This window comes from Austrofundulus limnaeus, unplaced genomic scaffold (genome assembly GCF_001266775.1).
Source record: "Austrofundulus limnaeus strain Quisiro unplaced genomic scaffold, Austrofundulus_limnaeus-1.0 Scaffold285, whole genome shotgun sequence".
In the NCBI taxonomy this organism is placed as follows: domain Eukaryota; kingdom Metazoa; phylum Chordata; class Actinopteri; order Cyprinodontiformes; family Rivulidae; genus Austrofundulus; species Austrofundulus limnaeus.
Genome location: NW_013952687.1, coordinates 550,792 through 567,477, shown reverse-complemented (window position 1 = coordinate 567,477; position 16,686 = coordinate 550,792). Strand labels below are relative to the sequence as shown.

Sequence of the window (16,686 nt, the reverse complement as noted above, 5' to 3'; positions counted from 1 at the left end):
CTTTAAAAAAATTACAAACGTATGTTTTCTTTTGTCAGTATGGACTACTAAGTGTAGATCAATGAGGGAAATTAAGAAAGTATATATGATTGTAGCATCAGGCTGTAACTTAAAATATCAAAATATGGTATTGAATACCTTCAGAAGCTACAGAGACTCCTTCAGTTGTAATTGGTTTAAAATGTTTTGTTAAGGTTTACAAGGACTGTAACACCTTGGGAGTTTGTTTAGTCCCAGAAATACACCAAGAAACAAGCCTACTTGCAGACTTTACCCCACAGCTCTTCATGTTTTAGTGCTTGACATGTTACAACAATCAAGAGGCGCACAAATAAAAAAAGTGACACAAAAGTGCTCCATGCAATGGGTTTGGTCAAAAAAGAAAAGTTTGACTTGCCCCATTGTTCTTAATATTTAGAATAGTGAGGATAAGCCTCTGTAATTCATTTGCATTTAATACTTACTTTATAGTTTGTAAACAGTTTTTACATAATTTCTCTCCACTATTATTTACATCTCCAAAGTTTTCTCCTTAGGTTAAGAAAACGTTTTGTCTTGAACTCATTGCTTACACCTCTTAAACCAGAAGGCTCCACTTTTTATCTTTGATCTTCTCACACCTCCTTGGATTCCCTCCCTCTCATTTCTTTATCCTGTTTCAGGGTCCAGCACCACATGACTTTGTCAGAGAACATGTTGTGCTCCTTACTCAGCAGGATTTGTTCATTCTTTAACACTGCTAAACTTGGTGGCATCTTTCCCATGCACACTAAATCTATGTCCAGAGTTTTATTAGAGCTACTAGTTTTCAAGTGTTTAAATCCACAATATCCTAAAATAACTAAATCTTATTAAACCTCCTGCTAATATTAAAGCTCCTGCTGGTATTGGGAGTGTGTTGGAACAGCATAACTGGTTTAAAAGTTGATGCATTGATTTTTTTATCCGATTTTTAAGCTTGTTTAATAACAAAACAAGGAATGAAAGTCAGATGTGTATTTATGTTGCACATTCAAACATGTTTAAAGATAAGATGAACACTGTTGTCTGCCTGTGTGCATATAAACTCTGTCGTGTTTGCTTGATGTGTGTGTCCAATCCCTCCAGGTACGGTCACTTCTCAGGTATCAACAGGAAAGTTCAGCTGACCTACCTTAGAAACGGACAACCTAAAGCCTCAAGTGAAGAAGAAGGTAGTGAGAAACACACACAGTTTGTCCAGTGTTTGTGTGTGAACAAATAAAGAAATATGAGCATAATCAGGTTCAGCAGGAAAAATGTGAAACAAACTAATATGTTGATGGGGTGGTCAGGAGGTTATCTACTAATTGGAGGGTTGCAGTTGATTTCCAGCCTCTGCAGCATGTCAGAGTGCCTTTGAACTCGACACTTCCCCAGTACACTTATTGGTGTATAAGTGAGACTTTCAAAGTGCTGTATTATATATAATACTCATTATGTACAATACAAGGGTGTCAAATTGATTTTCACTGAGGGTCACATGAGCATTATGGTGGCTCTCAAAGGGCCATTTATAATTAACTTCAACATTTTGTGTTTAACTTTGACTAAATACAAAACGTCACAATCCTTGACTAATTACTGCTAACAAACAATAGCTGAGCTCTATATGGTATTTCCTGCATAGAAACAGTGTTTAGCACGTCCTCTTATAAGCACTTAAATGTGCTATGACTGGCTGACTAATGTGAAATAAACAATGCAGAAATACTAATAAAAGTAAAAGTTTGAGAGTTTCACTCACTGAGTTGTGGTGAGTACATGCCCTCTTGAATTCTGAACCGGACTAGCTGGAGTTGCAAGGAATTCCCATTGGCGGGGCGTTTAAGTTTAAATTTACAGCTTGTATGTGGGAAATTCCCACTTCCCATTTCAATTGGGCTGCAGCAAAAGTAGTTGATGAAAATGCAGCTAAATGGAGATTTTACATGGCGAGTTTCACTGGCTACCGGCTACTTTTGAACCCTGTGAACCTCCACCTAGTGCTGGGATGCCATTATTTTGTGGGTAAAATAATTAACATTCATTATAAGAGATCGTTTATGGTCAATAACAAGCAATGAAAGCAGCATACACTACATTATTACGTCTTTGAAGTTCTCACGGGCCACATTTGACCCGTGGGCCTTGAGTTTGACACGTGACATACTAGAACAGTAAATGGGTGAATGAGAAATATTGTAAAGCTGTTTGCAAGGATAAAAAGGTGCCATACAAATGTGCATTATTTACTATTTAAAACATAAATTATTGCTCAATTAATAAAACTTGTTTGACTTGTTAACAATGGCTGTAGCCAGAAGCTATATATACAACCGCTGGCAAAACTTATGGAATCACCGGCCTTGGAGGATGCTCATTCAGTTGTTTAATTTTGTAGAAAAAAAGGCAGATCACAGACATGACAAAACTAAAGTCATTTCAAATTCCTCAGAATTGAGTGATTCTGCTTGGTCTAAAAAATTAAAATAATTAACCGTTACTGACTACCACAATTTTTTTTCTTGAGTTCTTTTAGTGTTTCTTAAAGCCAGAAAATTGCCAGTTGAAATGACTTTTGTTTTGTGTCATGTCTGTGATCTGCTTTTTTTCTACAAAATTAAACAACTGAATGAACATCCTCTGAGGCCGATGATTCCATCATTTTTGCCAGGGGTTGTAGATGTAAGACTAGGGTTGTTGTTTGACACAATTCAGTTCAGTTTGTGGACTTTAGTCAGTGAAAAATGAAAGTAAGTGCAGCGTAAGACTCATCTTTTTGGACTGACGTGTGGGTAGCATTATATCCTACCAAAATAAAATGGGAAGTAAAATCCAAAACAAGGAACCCAGATCAAAGACTAAATGCTCAGAACAAGACTAATCAAAAACAGGCGCAAACTGGGCTGTTCTCAAAAGAAATAAGGTTTACACAAGACTTAAGTCAAACCCTGATGAACTCTGACACAAAGTCTGTGGAGTTTGTTTTAATGTTGGCAAAAAACAAATTAAAAAAACTTCTTTTGTGCCCCGTTGAAAAAAAACTACAAGAAAAAGCAACACAATTTAAAATATAACCAATGTTTTTATTGTTGGTTGATGGAAAAAAAACTAAGTTTTAAATGAACAGTATTCAATTAAAAAAACATAGTAGATAGTTTTTAGAATTTCCAAAAAAATGTATGAGTTTTTGTGGTCTCTTTTAGCAGAAGAAAGTAATTAAAGCCCCACTATGCTCTGAGGTTTTATTGTCTTTGTTTTTTTTGCAATAAAGGAAGGTAGTCAAATTACTGAGGACAATTTTAATAATCTTCCGTTTGAAAAATAACCCTGTTCTGATTAAATTACAGGATAAAGTCTGCAGTCTTGTTTTTAATCTCAGTGAAATCAAATAATTTGCCATTAGTTCATTTTCTCTGCATTTGAAGAAGAATCCAGATGGAAAACATACCACCAATGAGGTAGAATTTCTTTAAGAATATTGTTTTTAGAGATATGTTCAATGTTTTATATAAAAAAGAACAATACAGAATTCCTATTTACATCAGGCAAAGGGACTTCAATGACATTAGCACAATCTCAAAATAATTACCAAAATAAAAGCTCAAGCTTAAAAAGAATTACCAGCTAAACTGATGACATGAACTAGAAAATTAGTTGTAGTAAGTTAGATGCCTTCAGGTCACGAGGCAAACATTATGGCAATTTTAGGACTCAGTAATATCAAAGATAATACAAATGCTCATTTTCTTTGTACAGCTTTCACTTCTTTCATATAAAGTTGAAATGACTCATTTTCATTCATCCGGTCAATTTCTTAGACAGTTTTCTTGGAGAAAGTTGCAACATAATTCAGTGTCCGTTTTTTGTTGTTTTTAAAAAAATGAAAACTCCTTGCTGTTTTTCCAGACTGCAAGAAGGACGGTCCGTCTCTGCTGCTGGTGTTGAAGTGGGGAGGGGAGCTGACGCCGGCAGGACGGGTTCAGGCTGAGGAGCTGGGCAGGGCCTTCCGCTGCATGTACCCTGGAGGTCAAGGTATCAAACACAACTCACTGTATGCTGTCATCATCTGCTTAGATGTTATTTCCACAGTTGTTTTTCATCTTTTTTCTACAGGATATACATTTATTTTTATCAATCACACTTTGTATGAAATTACAGTTACACTTCAAACTGTGTTCAAGAAGAGAAACAGATTTGCACCATCCACCAGTCTTTTTATGTATATTTTTATTTGCCATATCTTCATTTACAGCCAGAGTTTTTACTTTTAATTTGCACCACTTGCCATGTTAGCACATCATTTTGCCCTATTCACTATTATACAATGTATGTCACATTGAGTGAGTGGATTTTATTTTAAAAGGTAGGACCCTGAATGCATGCAGAGGCAAGGAGGTAAAAGTTAGAATTTATTTACTAGTGAAAACATAAAAACTGTTGTGGAAGTAAACTATAAAACAGAAACCAATAACTACAAACTGGAAACAACGTATCAGAACAGACCTTTTGCAGACAGAACCATAGAAGACAGATTTATGCCAAATTGAGTCAAACAACAAAAAGGGGTCAGTCTAAGTGGCTGAAATGAAAACACATGTACATAGAAGCAGGTGGGTGTGGCAGAAGCAGGAACAAAACTGAACTGAACAGTCTCATCAGAAATACTCACAATAGAACCGAATACAGACCTAATAAGGCAGAGATCCTAACAGAGTATAGACAATAATATTTTATTTCCATCAGTATTGTTTTAGAAGACTTGCTGCAAAAAATAAATTAAGATGAGTTTGGGATAGTGTGCAGTGTAATAAGACTTAAATAATTCACCTCAGCTTTTCTGTTGCGCAGCTGTTGCATCTGTTAGTTGACAGATACAAGAATTAAAACTAATATGAAGTTTCTACTCCGTTGTATGTCAAACATGCATAAAGTCAGTTATGACGTTTTCATAGAACAGTTGAGTTGCTGAATGACACCTTTGTTGAGCTGTAATTTCCAATAGATTTAATAATTGTTGTTAGTTAAATGACATGTCTTTAAAAACAGTAGTTAATGAGTTAAATCTCCTAGGATCCATATGTTTCTCACTTGTGCCACTAGCAAATATTAGCATATTTATATCTGAATATCCCCCCGATGCCCTCTTTATTGATTTTATTTATAACTGTTAGCCAAAGGTCAGAAACATACTTATAGTTGAATGAGAGCACTTACAATTCACCAACAATCAAGCAAAGGCAAAATGTGATGAAGTAGGTTCAAAGGTCGACCTTCAATTCAGATTATGTTATCAATCACTGACTTCAGCATTTTGCAACCTTTAAAGCCAAAGATAAAAGAGTAAAGCAGATCTAAGGATGGAGAGGAGGCTGAAAGCAAATAGAGTAGAAAATAAGAGACAAAAAATACAAGTTGCTACTTTATCTGTTTGATCATCTCATTTAAAGAATTTCTAATTAGGTTTAATTTATACTAGCCTGGTAAAAACCAGACCCTGTCCTTCACTTTGCTTTGGACAAGGGTCTGGCCTCACTGCTATAGAGAAGCGATTCTTGCAGGAGGTGTGGCCTCTGCTGAAGCATGTGTGTGTTGTCACTGTGAAGGAGTCTAAGCTAAGAAGTTAACCGGAAATCGCGTGTTCTGTAAACAACCCTACTGAGAGGAGAAATATACCGAGCTGAACGAGACGACTGTAAATGAGAGCTGCTGCTTTGTCAGACAAATTCATTTTATTTTGGAAGCCTTATCAACACAGACTGGCTTCATTCACTTCCTCCACTGCCATTGCTAACTAACTAGCAGACACTGTGCAGAAAATTGACGTCATTCAAAACTCTGCCTTCTGTTTGCTGATTGGCCCAGGTAAAATAAACTACAAGCAGACACTGCGCAGAAAATCGACGTTCTGTTCTCTGATTGGCCCGGCTAAAAATCTGCCAGCGAAATCCTTGTCAATGGGAGAAATGCCAGACGGAGCAGTGAAGGGAAACTAGAATTGAGCGGAATTGCATAGGAAGGCAAGGGCCAGGCTAGATTTATACTAATATTGTCAGGTTTAATTGTTTCTTTCATTACTGAAAAAACTTCCTGTTTTTGTCTTTACTCGTTCAAATAAACTTTGAGTTACAAAAATGATAAGAACACAATTTATTCTGAATTCTTAAGGGTGTAAAAGTACATGTTCCAAACAGACATTAAAGTCTGATGGAGTCAAAGAAAAAATTGTCACAGGCTCTGATCACAGAAAGGCTAACGTGTTTGTGATCACATTTTGCTAACAACTGTTGACAGAAAAGAAGTAAATAACATTAACATTCTGAAAGACAGGACATAAATCAACATTAGAATGACTCATTTAGATTAATTAATCTTTTTTTAAACATCTGTGTAGAAAAGTTACCCAGCAATCCCAGTGGAAAAGAAACAGGTGCTTGTATAGAAAGCCAAATTGGTCATAATTTATGTGCTTTGATGCACCTTCTGTTGAAAATGCCACCCCAGGTGTTTAAAAAGCCCTGGCCGTGTACAAACAGCACATTTAGCTGAGAAGCTAAGAAAGTCCCTCTTTTAGTTTTAGGGTTTTACATATCAGGAATTTTTGCTGCTAAAAGTGTTTCTACATAGCCTGGCCCTTGCCTTCCTACGCAGCTCCGCTCAATTCTAGTTTCCCTTCACTGCTCTGTCTGGGGCTTCTCCCATTGAAATGGATTTCGCTGGCAGATTTTTAGCCGGGCCAATCAGAGAGCAGAACGTCAATTTTCTGCGCAGTGTCTGCTTGTAGTTTATTTTACCTGGGCCAATCAGAGAACAGAAGGAGGAGTTTTGAACGACATCGACTTTCTGTACAGTGTCTGCTAGTTAGTTTAGCATACAGCAGTGGAGGAAGTGAATGAAGCCAGTCTGTGCTGATAAGGCTTCCAAATTAAAATAAATTAGTCTGACAAAGCCGCAGCTCTCATTTACAGTCGTCTCGTTTGGTGCGGTACTTTTCTCCTCTCGTCTCAGTAGGGTTGTTCACAGAACACGCGATTTCCGGTTATCTTCTTAGCTTAGCCTCCTTCACAACGACAACACACACATGCTTCGTCAGAGGCCACGCCTCCTGCAAGAAATCGATTCTCTATGCATCAAGTCCAGACCCTAGTACGAAGCAAAGTGAAGGACAGGGTCTGGTTTAAACCAGGCTTGTTTCTACATGCTGTTGACTCTTTTTTTTTTTCATGCACATCTTTTCTTATTAGTCTTTGTTTTGTTTAATAAAGGGTGGAATCTGTTGCATTTATGTTCACTTGAAGTCCAATTTAAATCATTTTAAAACCTGGTGAATTTTTCTTTATTCTGTCCTCATATGTAAAACCCTGAAATTATAAGATAGTGGACTAAAATTTTCCTCTTAGATGTATTAACAGTGTTGCTTATTTTGTATTTTCAGTTTGTGAGATGCAATTCTGTCATTCATTTTGCATCAAGTTTAAAACTACTTGTTGTGTTTATTTTTATGCACTGTTTACTTAACAAAAAAGATTTCTTTCAGTTTTAGAGTTTATAAAACATTTGTTTGACATGTTTGACATACTTTTACAGCACCTATTAGTATTCCACTAATCTATAAAAGAAACCTACCTTATTAGCTTTTTTCTAGAAAAGACAACAGATTAGTAGTAGTATTTATCTCAAGCTGTAAAATTTAATTAGGATGTCCAATGCCCACCATAAGTGTAATCAGGCATAGGCATACACATGTTTCTGTGGTTCTGGTTCCGTTGGCGACACTTAGAGGTGATTCTGAGAAACGTTCATGATGTGAAAATGATTATTGTTCACACCAGACACACATGATTAACAATTATTGCATCCACATGGACGCAGTTAAATAAAAGACGAGCAAAGTTGTGCCAAAAATACATTTAACAGGAACGGATTCAGCCTTATTGGGGGATATAATAAATAATGTAACACGTAGAGCATTTATTTATAAATAGATTGAATTTTCTGATCCCATGATGATGAGGGGCTCATTCATTATTTTCCTGACTCTAGAAATAATTTCTGATCGCGCAGGGATCATACAAACATGTCCTTCACACATGCAAGAAGTAATTTGCATCTGTTTAACATATATAAATGAAGGCGTGTCAGGGGGAGGTGTCTCACGTGCACTCAGTTCCACGTTAATTGGAATATACAGTGGTGGGTAGCGCTAATCCAAAAATTAGCTCCGCAATTTCTAAAGCACTTATAAAAATATTTAGGTCCGCAACTTCAAAACCGCTTATGCCGTAGAAAAACTAGCGGAAGCTAATTTAAAAGTGCAAGTTCAATTTGACACTTACTAGCTGACAATTCATGTACAATTTATGCACAACACTGCCAACTAGTGGTGTATGAACTTTTTTACAACTTCTACAACTGCCGATTGCTGGGGATGTGATTTCCTGAAACAGAACTTTGGCTCCTGGTGTAAAAATTAAAACGTTGTTGAGGGTTGCTAGTTCGGCTGCTTCTTTGTCTTTTCTTTTGTTTGTTGTATATTTTTCATTAAACAAGCATCATTAAAGTTATTTCAAAACTGTTTATTGGAAAACTGAAGCGATGCTTCTGGGTACATGATGAATTTGATTTGTGACGGGAAACGAAAAGCACGGGGAACAGGAAACTAGTATCTTCCCTTCAAAATAAGAGCTTGGATTTTAAAGTTTTTCATGTTTCCATTGGATTTTAAAGTTTTCCAATTCACCTGAAACTCATCAGACTGAAGAAGTCTCTTGGAGGAGAGACAAAACATTTCACTAAAGAAGAACCCATCCAGAGGACTTACTTATGTTTTCTTTTTGATTTTTTTCTACCTGGATTAGGACGTTTTCCATGTAGTTGCTCCAGTTGACCACTAGATGTCAGTCTTCACCAGCATAACTTCTTTAAATCATTTCTGAGTCTCTAACATCGTTGGCCGATTGCTTTTGAGCTCCGTTTAAACTTTTTTTTTTTTTTAAAAAGGAGCTCTGATTGTAAAGTAAAATAAATCAATACATACAAAACTTTAGCATGGATTACAAAAGTTTACTGTTTTTGCTATTGCCTTCCTGCTACGTGAGCAGACACAAAGCATTGTGGGAAATCAGAACCGTGGCCGAAAGCAACAGTCCACAAGCATGTATACCTTCCCAATAAGTGTGTTTATCTGGGAGGGGTGCTGTTGGATAGATCACGTGTGTTGTGATTCATTGACAGCCTTACCTTCCGCTGTTCAAGATAATGATGACTGATAGATAATTAGTCATTAGCGGTACTGCATTTTAATTTTAGAAAGCATAAACTGCTTATAAATTATAAAAATTAGTAAGACCGCTAAAGCGCAAATGAAATATTTAGGTCCGCAATTAGCAGATTTGCACTTTAGCTAGCTGGTGCCCACCACTGGGAATGTACAAAAGAAATGTGCGTGGATTCAGGCGTATGCACAGTTTGATACATCTGGATTTTTTTGTGCATACTCAGTTTTCTGGATTTGACCGTACACCACAATTCAGTAAGAAATCCATGCAAGTCTTTGTACATGAGGCGCCTGTTCATTCATTTGAATTTGAGTGAAAAAAAAACCCCTGATGGTTTCACTTTATCTCCTGTTGAGTTTTTAACTGGTCTGTGACATCCATTTACTCTTATTTTCAGACTTTGTGTTTGTTTCAATGTATGTAATACCATATCAGGACTGCTCAGTTTGAAGCATAACTAAAATGGACATAATATCATACAACTTGTCCCTTTTGTTGCTTGTTTTTTTATTTATTTATTTATTTATTTTCAATGAAACATGGCAGTTTTTCCTCATCTCAACTACTGTTTTCATACCTCTTTCTTCACCACCACTTTGGTAGATTAACTCTGCTCTTCTCTTCTTACTTGTTGTGCCGTGTACACTACCAGCCGGTCATGGCCGGTCCCTTGGCTGTGAATCCCCTATTGACTTTGGTAAGAGAAGGGTTTCCTCTCTGTCGCCGCTCCACCTCATCTTTCTCTCTGTGCGCTTGTTCCTATATCCACTAACGTGCTCTGATTTCTCCTCACCTCATTGTGATTTTGGTGAATCACATTGATAAATTGTCCTGTTTGTCCTACACTGAGATTGCCGTGGATTGTTTTTGTGTTTATGTGCTCCTAAAGGTAATCCATCGCAGCTGATATTGCTTACGCAGCCAAAGTTACTGCATTGTTGACAAATTAGATCATCTCAGACCAAAATGTTATTTGTAATATTTTTTAGAACAACTGTGGGTTTGGCTCGTGTTAAAGCTTCAGACAAGTTGCCAACATGTTTTAGATTCTTTGTTAAATAAGGCATGAGAACACTTCATAGACAGTTATGGGAAAAATAAATTCTGCTATCATTCATTTCTAGGGTTTTATGTACCAGGACATCTAAAAAAATCATCTGATCTTTGCCAGATATTAAAATGAGTTAAATCTAATGTCAAGTGTACAAAAACACAGATTTCACCAGTTTTCCCCAGTGTATTATAGGCCTGGTGGCCCACCATGCTTTATTGACCCCTGCCAGCGTAACCACCTGCCCTCCCTATCAAATACCCCCCACATTAACAACGATGCCCAGGCCTAGCGAGTTTTCTGGGGACAACCCTGGATTCCACAGTATCATTATTTATTATTAAACAAAACTAATTTAAAATAGAAAAGCTGTGAATGAAAAAGTCCACTCTGTGATTGAACAACTTGTAGAACAGCTTTTAGTAGTAAACGCTCTCAGTAGTAAGTTTCTGTCTGACTGAGTCTCATGAATTTAGAGAAACTTTGATCCACTCTTTGCAATGTTGCTTCAGTTCTTTGAGGTTTACAGATATTTATTTCTGCACAGCTCTCTAAAAAATTGTATTCTTCTAAAAACTTTGTATCTCACTGAGCTGCAGTTTTTGGACTAGTTTGTGACTCAATAATAGTGAGAAAATTGACATGTTCTTTTCTTGTAGTCCCACTTAATTAAGAGGGGTTGGACTGTTGCGTTTCGTTCAGTCAGTTTTTTGAAAATATTTTTTTATTTGCACAGCTTTTAAAACTAGCAGTGTATGTACATTTCTCTGTTACCCATCTCCATCCACATCATACCTACCTGGGCTATCTTTGTACCCACCGTTGGCCCCAAAACAAGCCCAAATCATCACCCCTTTACTACCAGGCTTAACAGTTTGTTTGAGGTGTTTGAGCTGAAATGTTATGTTTGGTTTTCTCCAAACATAGTTCAAGGAATTATAGTGAAACAGCTGTATTTTGGTCTCATCTATTCAAAGGACATTGTCACAGATGTTTTGTGGTTTGTTCAGATGCAACTTTACAAAGTCGTGCTGCCACGTTCTTTTTAGAGATAGCAAATTCCTGCTAGCAACCCTTCCAAACAAATCACATTTATTGAGTCCTTCTCTAACTGGACTGTTGTGAACTCTAACATTTAACATGCTAAGTCAGTCTACAGACTCTGAGATGGAGCTTTCTCTGAGCTTTGCATGGTCTTACCTTGGGGTGAATTTGCTGGACCACCCACTCCTAAAAAGAATGGCAACTGTCCTAAAAGGTTTCCACCATAGACTTAAATATCACAAGACTGAGTCCCGCCCATACCGTACACTGGTAGCATCTGTGACAGCATGGATGAGCAAAAATGGCGACCTAAAAGGGCAACAGCTCACAGTCCCCATAGAAACTAATAGATAAATATCAAGCTGAACATGATCTGTTTCACAGATTATCTGTCATGTTTTTACAATAAATTAATAATTATGTTAATTTCATTCAACAATCATGTAAAATAGCAGATTTACACCAGAAAAATATATAATTTATAAGTAACAATGATCTAAATGATCTAAACCAGACCTGAAGTCAGCCTGTAACTTAGACTTTTGCTAGTTGAAAAATGGTGACTTCAGCTAGTAATAAAGTACATTTATTATTTCTTCTTACTGTCATAAAAAATAAGAATATTTATATTTACCAGTCAACAGTTAGAAAATGTTCTCTAGTTATAGGATGAAACTTGTCTCTATTAGCTAACTATCTTCTTAACAGGTCAGGTTCCTCTAACAGAAATCTAAAAATACTCATAATATTATTTTACACTCTGTAGGTCTAAATATTAATCAGAGGACAAAGTAATATTTAATAGTTTGTGTTAAATTGTAGCATGATTCAACAGTGCTACACTCTGTATATATGCTCCACAAGCTAATATCTGCTAACCAGTTCAATAAATAACAGTGATTACATCGACTTTATAAGATTATTTTAATTTTAAACTGTTACATTATGTTCTGCTCAGATCACTTTGAGCTAAATAAGATAAAATCTGCTGACTTGTGTTGTAAAATGAGACGTTTTCCTGTTTATCTTCTGTTAATAAATCCATAACACAAACAGCTTTTCTGACATTATTTAAAACATTAGATAGATTATATCAACTGTAAAATATTAATAATATTTGGATTAATATTATTATTAATAGTTTTAATGATTTCTACATCATCAGTCCTTTTTTCTGCTCTGTTGTCAACATGTACAGCAATGGGAAATCCAGACTTTTGCCCGTTTAGCGTTAACCAAAAAAAATTTTTTTAGAGGTGGTCACACTGATAGTGATCAGGTAATAAATATCAGCAGCACTTGGCTGCTATTTTCCACTTAAATACTAAGAAGCAGCAGGAGTGGACTTTGTTTTTCCACACAGTTTTTCCACATTGGCTTTGGTTTTTGTTAAATAAGGACATGATAAACTTTTTATGTTTTTGTAAATTTGTGGTTAGATTGAAATAATTTTAGAACTTGTAAAATACCCGATTATTTATGTCCGAATACATAAACCATTCAGCTGAATAAGGGAGGACATTTTACCCTCGTGAATATTGTAAATACCATATTTACACATGTATGATGCAACCCCCTTATTTTTTGAGTTTAAAAAGCATGAAAAATTAAATCCTCCTGTATAAGGCTACCCCTATTTTCATATTGTCAGCCTTTGCGGTGTACCCTCTGATGGGGAAATGGATAATTTGAGGATCACACACTTGTGGGCATGTTTGTAAGCTGCAGAGGAGCAATGGAAGCTTCTGCATGTCGATGAAAACGGTCTAATCCCAGAAGCCAGTTGTTAGCAAGATGCACAGCTTTGAGGAACAGCTCGTTTGGTTCTATTGAGCATGCTAACATGCAACTGACGTCTACTTTTCATCTTTGTGGGTAACAAGAAAATAAAAGTCTCATTCCTCCTCTCACTCAAAATAAAATAAAAAAAAACAACTACTGTTGTTGTTTCTATATGTTTAGCTATGTGCAACATATTGTATAATGGAAGGGCAGAGAGAATTATGATTTATACCCCACAACATAATATTTAAGTCATATAAGAGGAAAATATTTAAATTTATTGTGGTACTACATATTACATAAGCAAAAAAATCTGTCAAAATTTACTCCCTTGTATAATACAACCTCCCCAAATTTATTGCATTAAACACATAAATACGGTATATCATGATGCTACCTGGTTGTATACTAAGTTAACTGCATGAAGCATAATTGTGATTTGCTGTGTATCATCACTTGGCATCCAGTCCTACACTTGATCGTCTTAAGACTTTTAATGCAATCTTAAATATTAAATCTTATCTGCAGGGGAGCTCAGTTTTGATTTTTCTGCTGAAACTATTCAAACTTCTCTTTCTATTCATCCTATGTACATTTTAGGTCACATCATTCCAGCTCTCATTAAGTGAAACAAGCCATGTCAAATATTAAGCAGCTGATGCAGTTCAACTAAGTGATGTTGCAACAGATCAGTTACTGTTTGTTTAATGTTTATGGGAAATCGGTGGTAATTTTTGGTGAAATCAACATGTTTTTTTTCTCTCTCTCCTCCCTCAACGACCTCACCGACTCATTGATCTGTGCAACATCTCTCAGTGCTTTAACCAGGCCAGTTAACAGCATGCCGTTTTCTCTGTACAACCTTTCAGGTGATTATGCTGGGTTTCCAGGCTGCGGCCTCCTGCGCCTTCACAGCACCTACCGCCACGATCTGAAGATCTACGCCTCTGATGAAGGCAGGGTGCAGATGACCGCTGCAGCATTTGCCAAGGTGATTATCAGCCTCCTGGATGAAACGTGGTGTAGAGCAAAGTTACCACTAAAATAGCACTAAAATATACCTCTAATTGATATTTATAAAGATAAACATTGAAGATTTAAAGTTTCAGTCTGTCTTACATCAGGACTATTTAACTAAATTGCTCAGTGGGCCACAGTTACTGAAAGGCTCAGAGGCCAGAAATCTAGCAACTAAATAAATACAGTGTACGTTATAGATCTATATATTTGTCATTCAAGACTAAAAAGTAAAAAAAATGAACAATAGAATTAGTTTTTTAATTAACTTATTAGTTGGCTGGACTAAAGATGCCCAAAGGCCACCAGTTGAATAGCCCTGTCTTACACGCTTCTGTGACTCTGTCCTACATTAAGCACTTCAGTTGAGTCTTTTCTGGTTTCACTGCAGGGTCTGTTGGCTCTGGAAGGCGAACTGACACCGATCCTGGTTCAGATGGTGAAGAGTGCCAACATGAATGGGCTGCTGGACAGTGACAGTGACTCTCTGACTGGCTGCCAGCAGAGGGTGAAGGCCAGGTTACATGAGATCATGCAGAAGGACCAAGAGTTTACACAAGAGGACTATCAGAAGGTGTGTGTAAAGCACTTGCTCAAAAATGACTTCACTTTATTTGATAAGACAAATGAAGCAATCCTCTTATTCCCACACAAGTATGAGGAAGTTAAACTGTTGAACGTGCTTTTTTAGACTTCATTAGGATTTATTTTTTTCTTATGTAAAGGATATAAGCAAAGCGTTTCACATGATGTATGCTGGCAGATAAGTCATTCATATCTGTTTCCATTGTGCTCCAGTTGGCTCCAACAGGCAGCCCATCACTGGTGAACTCCATGAAGGTCATAGAAAATCCAGTCAAAACTTGTGACAAAGTTTACGCTCTCATCCAGAGTCTCACATCACAAATCCGAAAGAAACTGGAGGACCCAAAGTCAGCAGGTTGGTGATTATTAGTCCTCCTTTAAAAAGAGCCCCTTTTTTTAATTGATTCCACAGAAGAAATGCTCGGATGTGTCCGTGTTGAATGGTTTTTGGTGATAGGATCGGCCATCCTGTGCTTTTCTTCAGACCTGCAGCTTTACCACAGTGAGACGTTGGAGCTGATGCTACAGCGCTGGTCCAAGCTGGAGAGAGACTTCCGCATGAAGAACGGGCGCTACGACATCAGCAAGATCCCAGACATCTACGACTGCATCAAATACGATACTCAGCACAACGCCACGCTCAGTCTGGAGGACACGTTGGAGCTATTTAGACTGTCCCGTGCTCTGGCTGACATCGTCATCCCACAGGTTAGGCCTGATCAACGTCTTTAATCACAATTTCTAGCTCTTTGATCTTAAGATCGTGATTATAATTGATGAACCAATTTGAATTGATTTATGAAAGTGGTGCCTACACAGTGCAATTGGATTGATAGAGCAGTCATATATAAATGCAGGCAAATATTTATGTATTTTCACCAATAAAGTCTGACCCATTTAATTTTTGGTCGAAAAGCTTTTTTTTACAGACACCTGCTTTAAAAAAATATCAGAAAAGTTAAATTGGTGGAGTTATATTGACCATCTCAGTTAAAGTGTAGACATCTTTAGGCTGATTATGTCACTGCTCCACGTCGAAGGGTGCCGATTTCCCTCCTCACGTGACTGACAAATGTGACCCTCAAAACTATAAAAATGAAGGATGCATCTGACTAGTAGTCTGCAACCCCTGAATTGAGACAGAGCTTGTTTATGACTCAGCTGAGATTGGCCGCATTTGTTGACCGCTTACGTCACTGCCCCACATCGTAGGCTGTCCCAATTTGTCGGCGCCAACAAAACCCTGAAAACTTCGGCACTAGTACTAGAACTGCAGTAGTGCCAGTACAAACTGTAACACAGGGAAAGAGGGCTCCATCCATCCATCCATCCATCTTCAAGAAAAGTTAACTGTCTAGTTTTATTTTTTTACCAATCTAGTTCTTTTCATTATAAATCAGGAGTACGGCATCAGTAAAGCAGAGAAGCTGGACATTGCTCAGGCTTACTGTGTTCCTCTGATGAGGAAAATCCAGCTAGACCTTCAGAGGACTCATGAGGACGAGGCCGTCAACAAGCTCCACCCCCTGTGAGAACACACACACACACACACACACACACACACACACACACACACACACACACACACGTTATGTTTGGGTGTGTTTTAAAAATACATTATTGGCTGTGCTTCAATCAGTTTCTGTTCCCTGGTGTTCAGGTATTCTCGAGGAGTGATGTCTCCTGGACGTCATGTCCGTACACGACTCTACTTCACAAGCGAGAGCCACGTTCACTCCCTGCTCAGCATGTTCCGCTATGGAGGACTTCTGAATGTGTGTAGCACTTTGTTTTGTGTATTTTTATTGTTTTTGTGTGATCTCTGATGTTGAGGTACTGATACTAAACAGGACGTGGACTTGATAGCTGAAATCTGTGTGTGTGTGTGTGTGTGTGTGTGTGTGTGTGTGTGTGTGTGTGTGTGTGTGT

General features: G+C 37.3%; 1 protein-coding gene across 1 annotated transcript in view; it reads left to right on the top strand.

Moving 5' to 3' along the window:
* ppip5k1b (diphosphoinositol pentakisphosphate kinase 1b) overlaps positions 1 to 16,686 on the top strand; it is a gene marked incomplete at its 5' end in the record, with an annotated part of 53,902 nt that overhangs the window by 11,803 nt on the left and 25,413 nt on the right. The window contains 8 exon segments of the mRNA XM_014021279.1: positions 1,108 to 1,193; positions 3,910 to 4,035; positions 14,025 to 14,146; positions 14,564 to 14,746; positions 14,971 to 15,112; positions 15,242 to 15,465; positions 16,158 to 16,285; positions 16,418 to 16,532. Of these exon segments, the coding sequence (XP_013876733.1) occupies positions 1,108 to 1,193; positions 3,910 to 4,035; positions 14,025 to 14,146; positions 14,564 to 14,746; positions 14,971 to 15,112; positions 15,242 to 15,465; positions 16,158 to 16,285; positions 16,418 to 16,532 (1,126 nt within the window).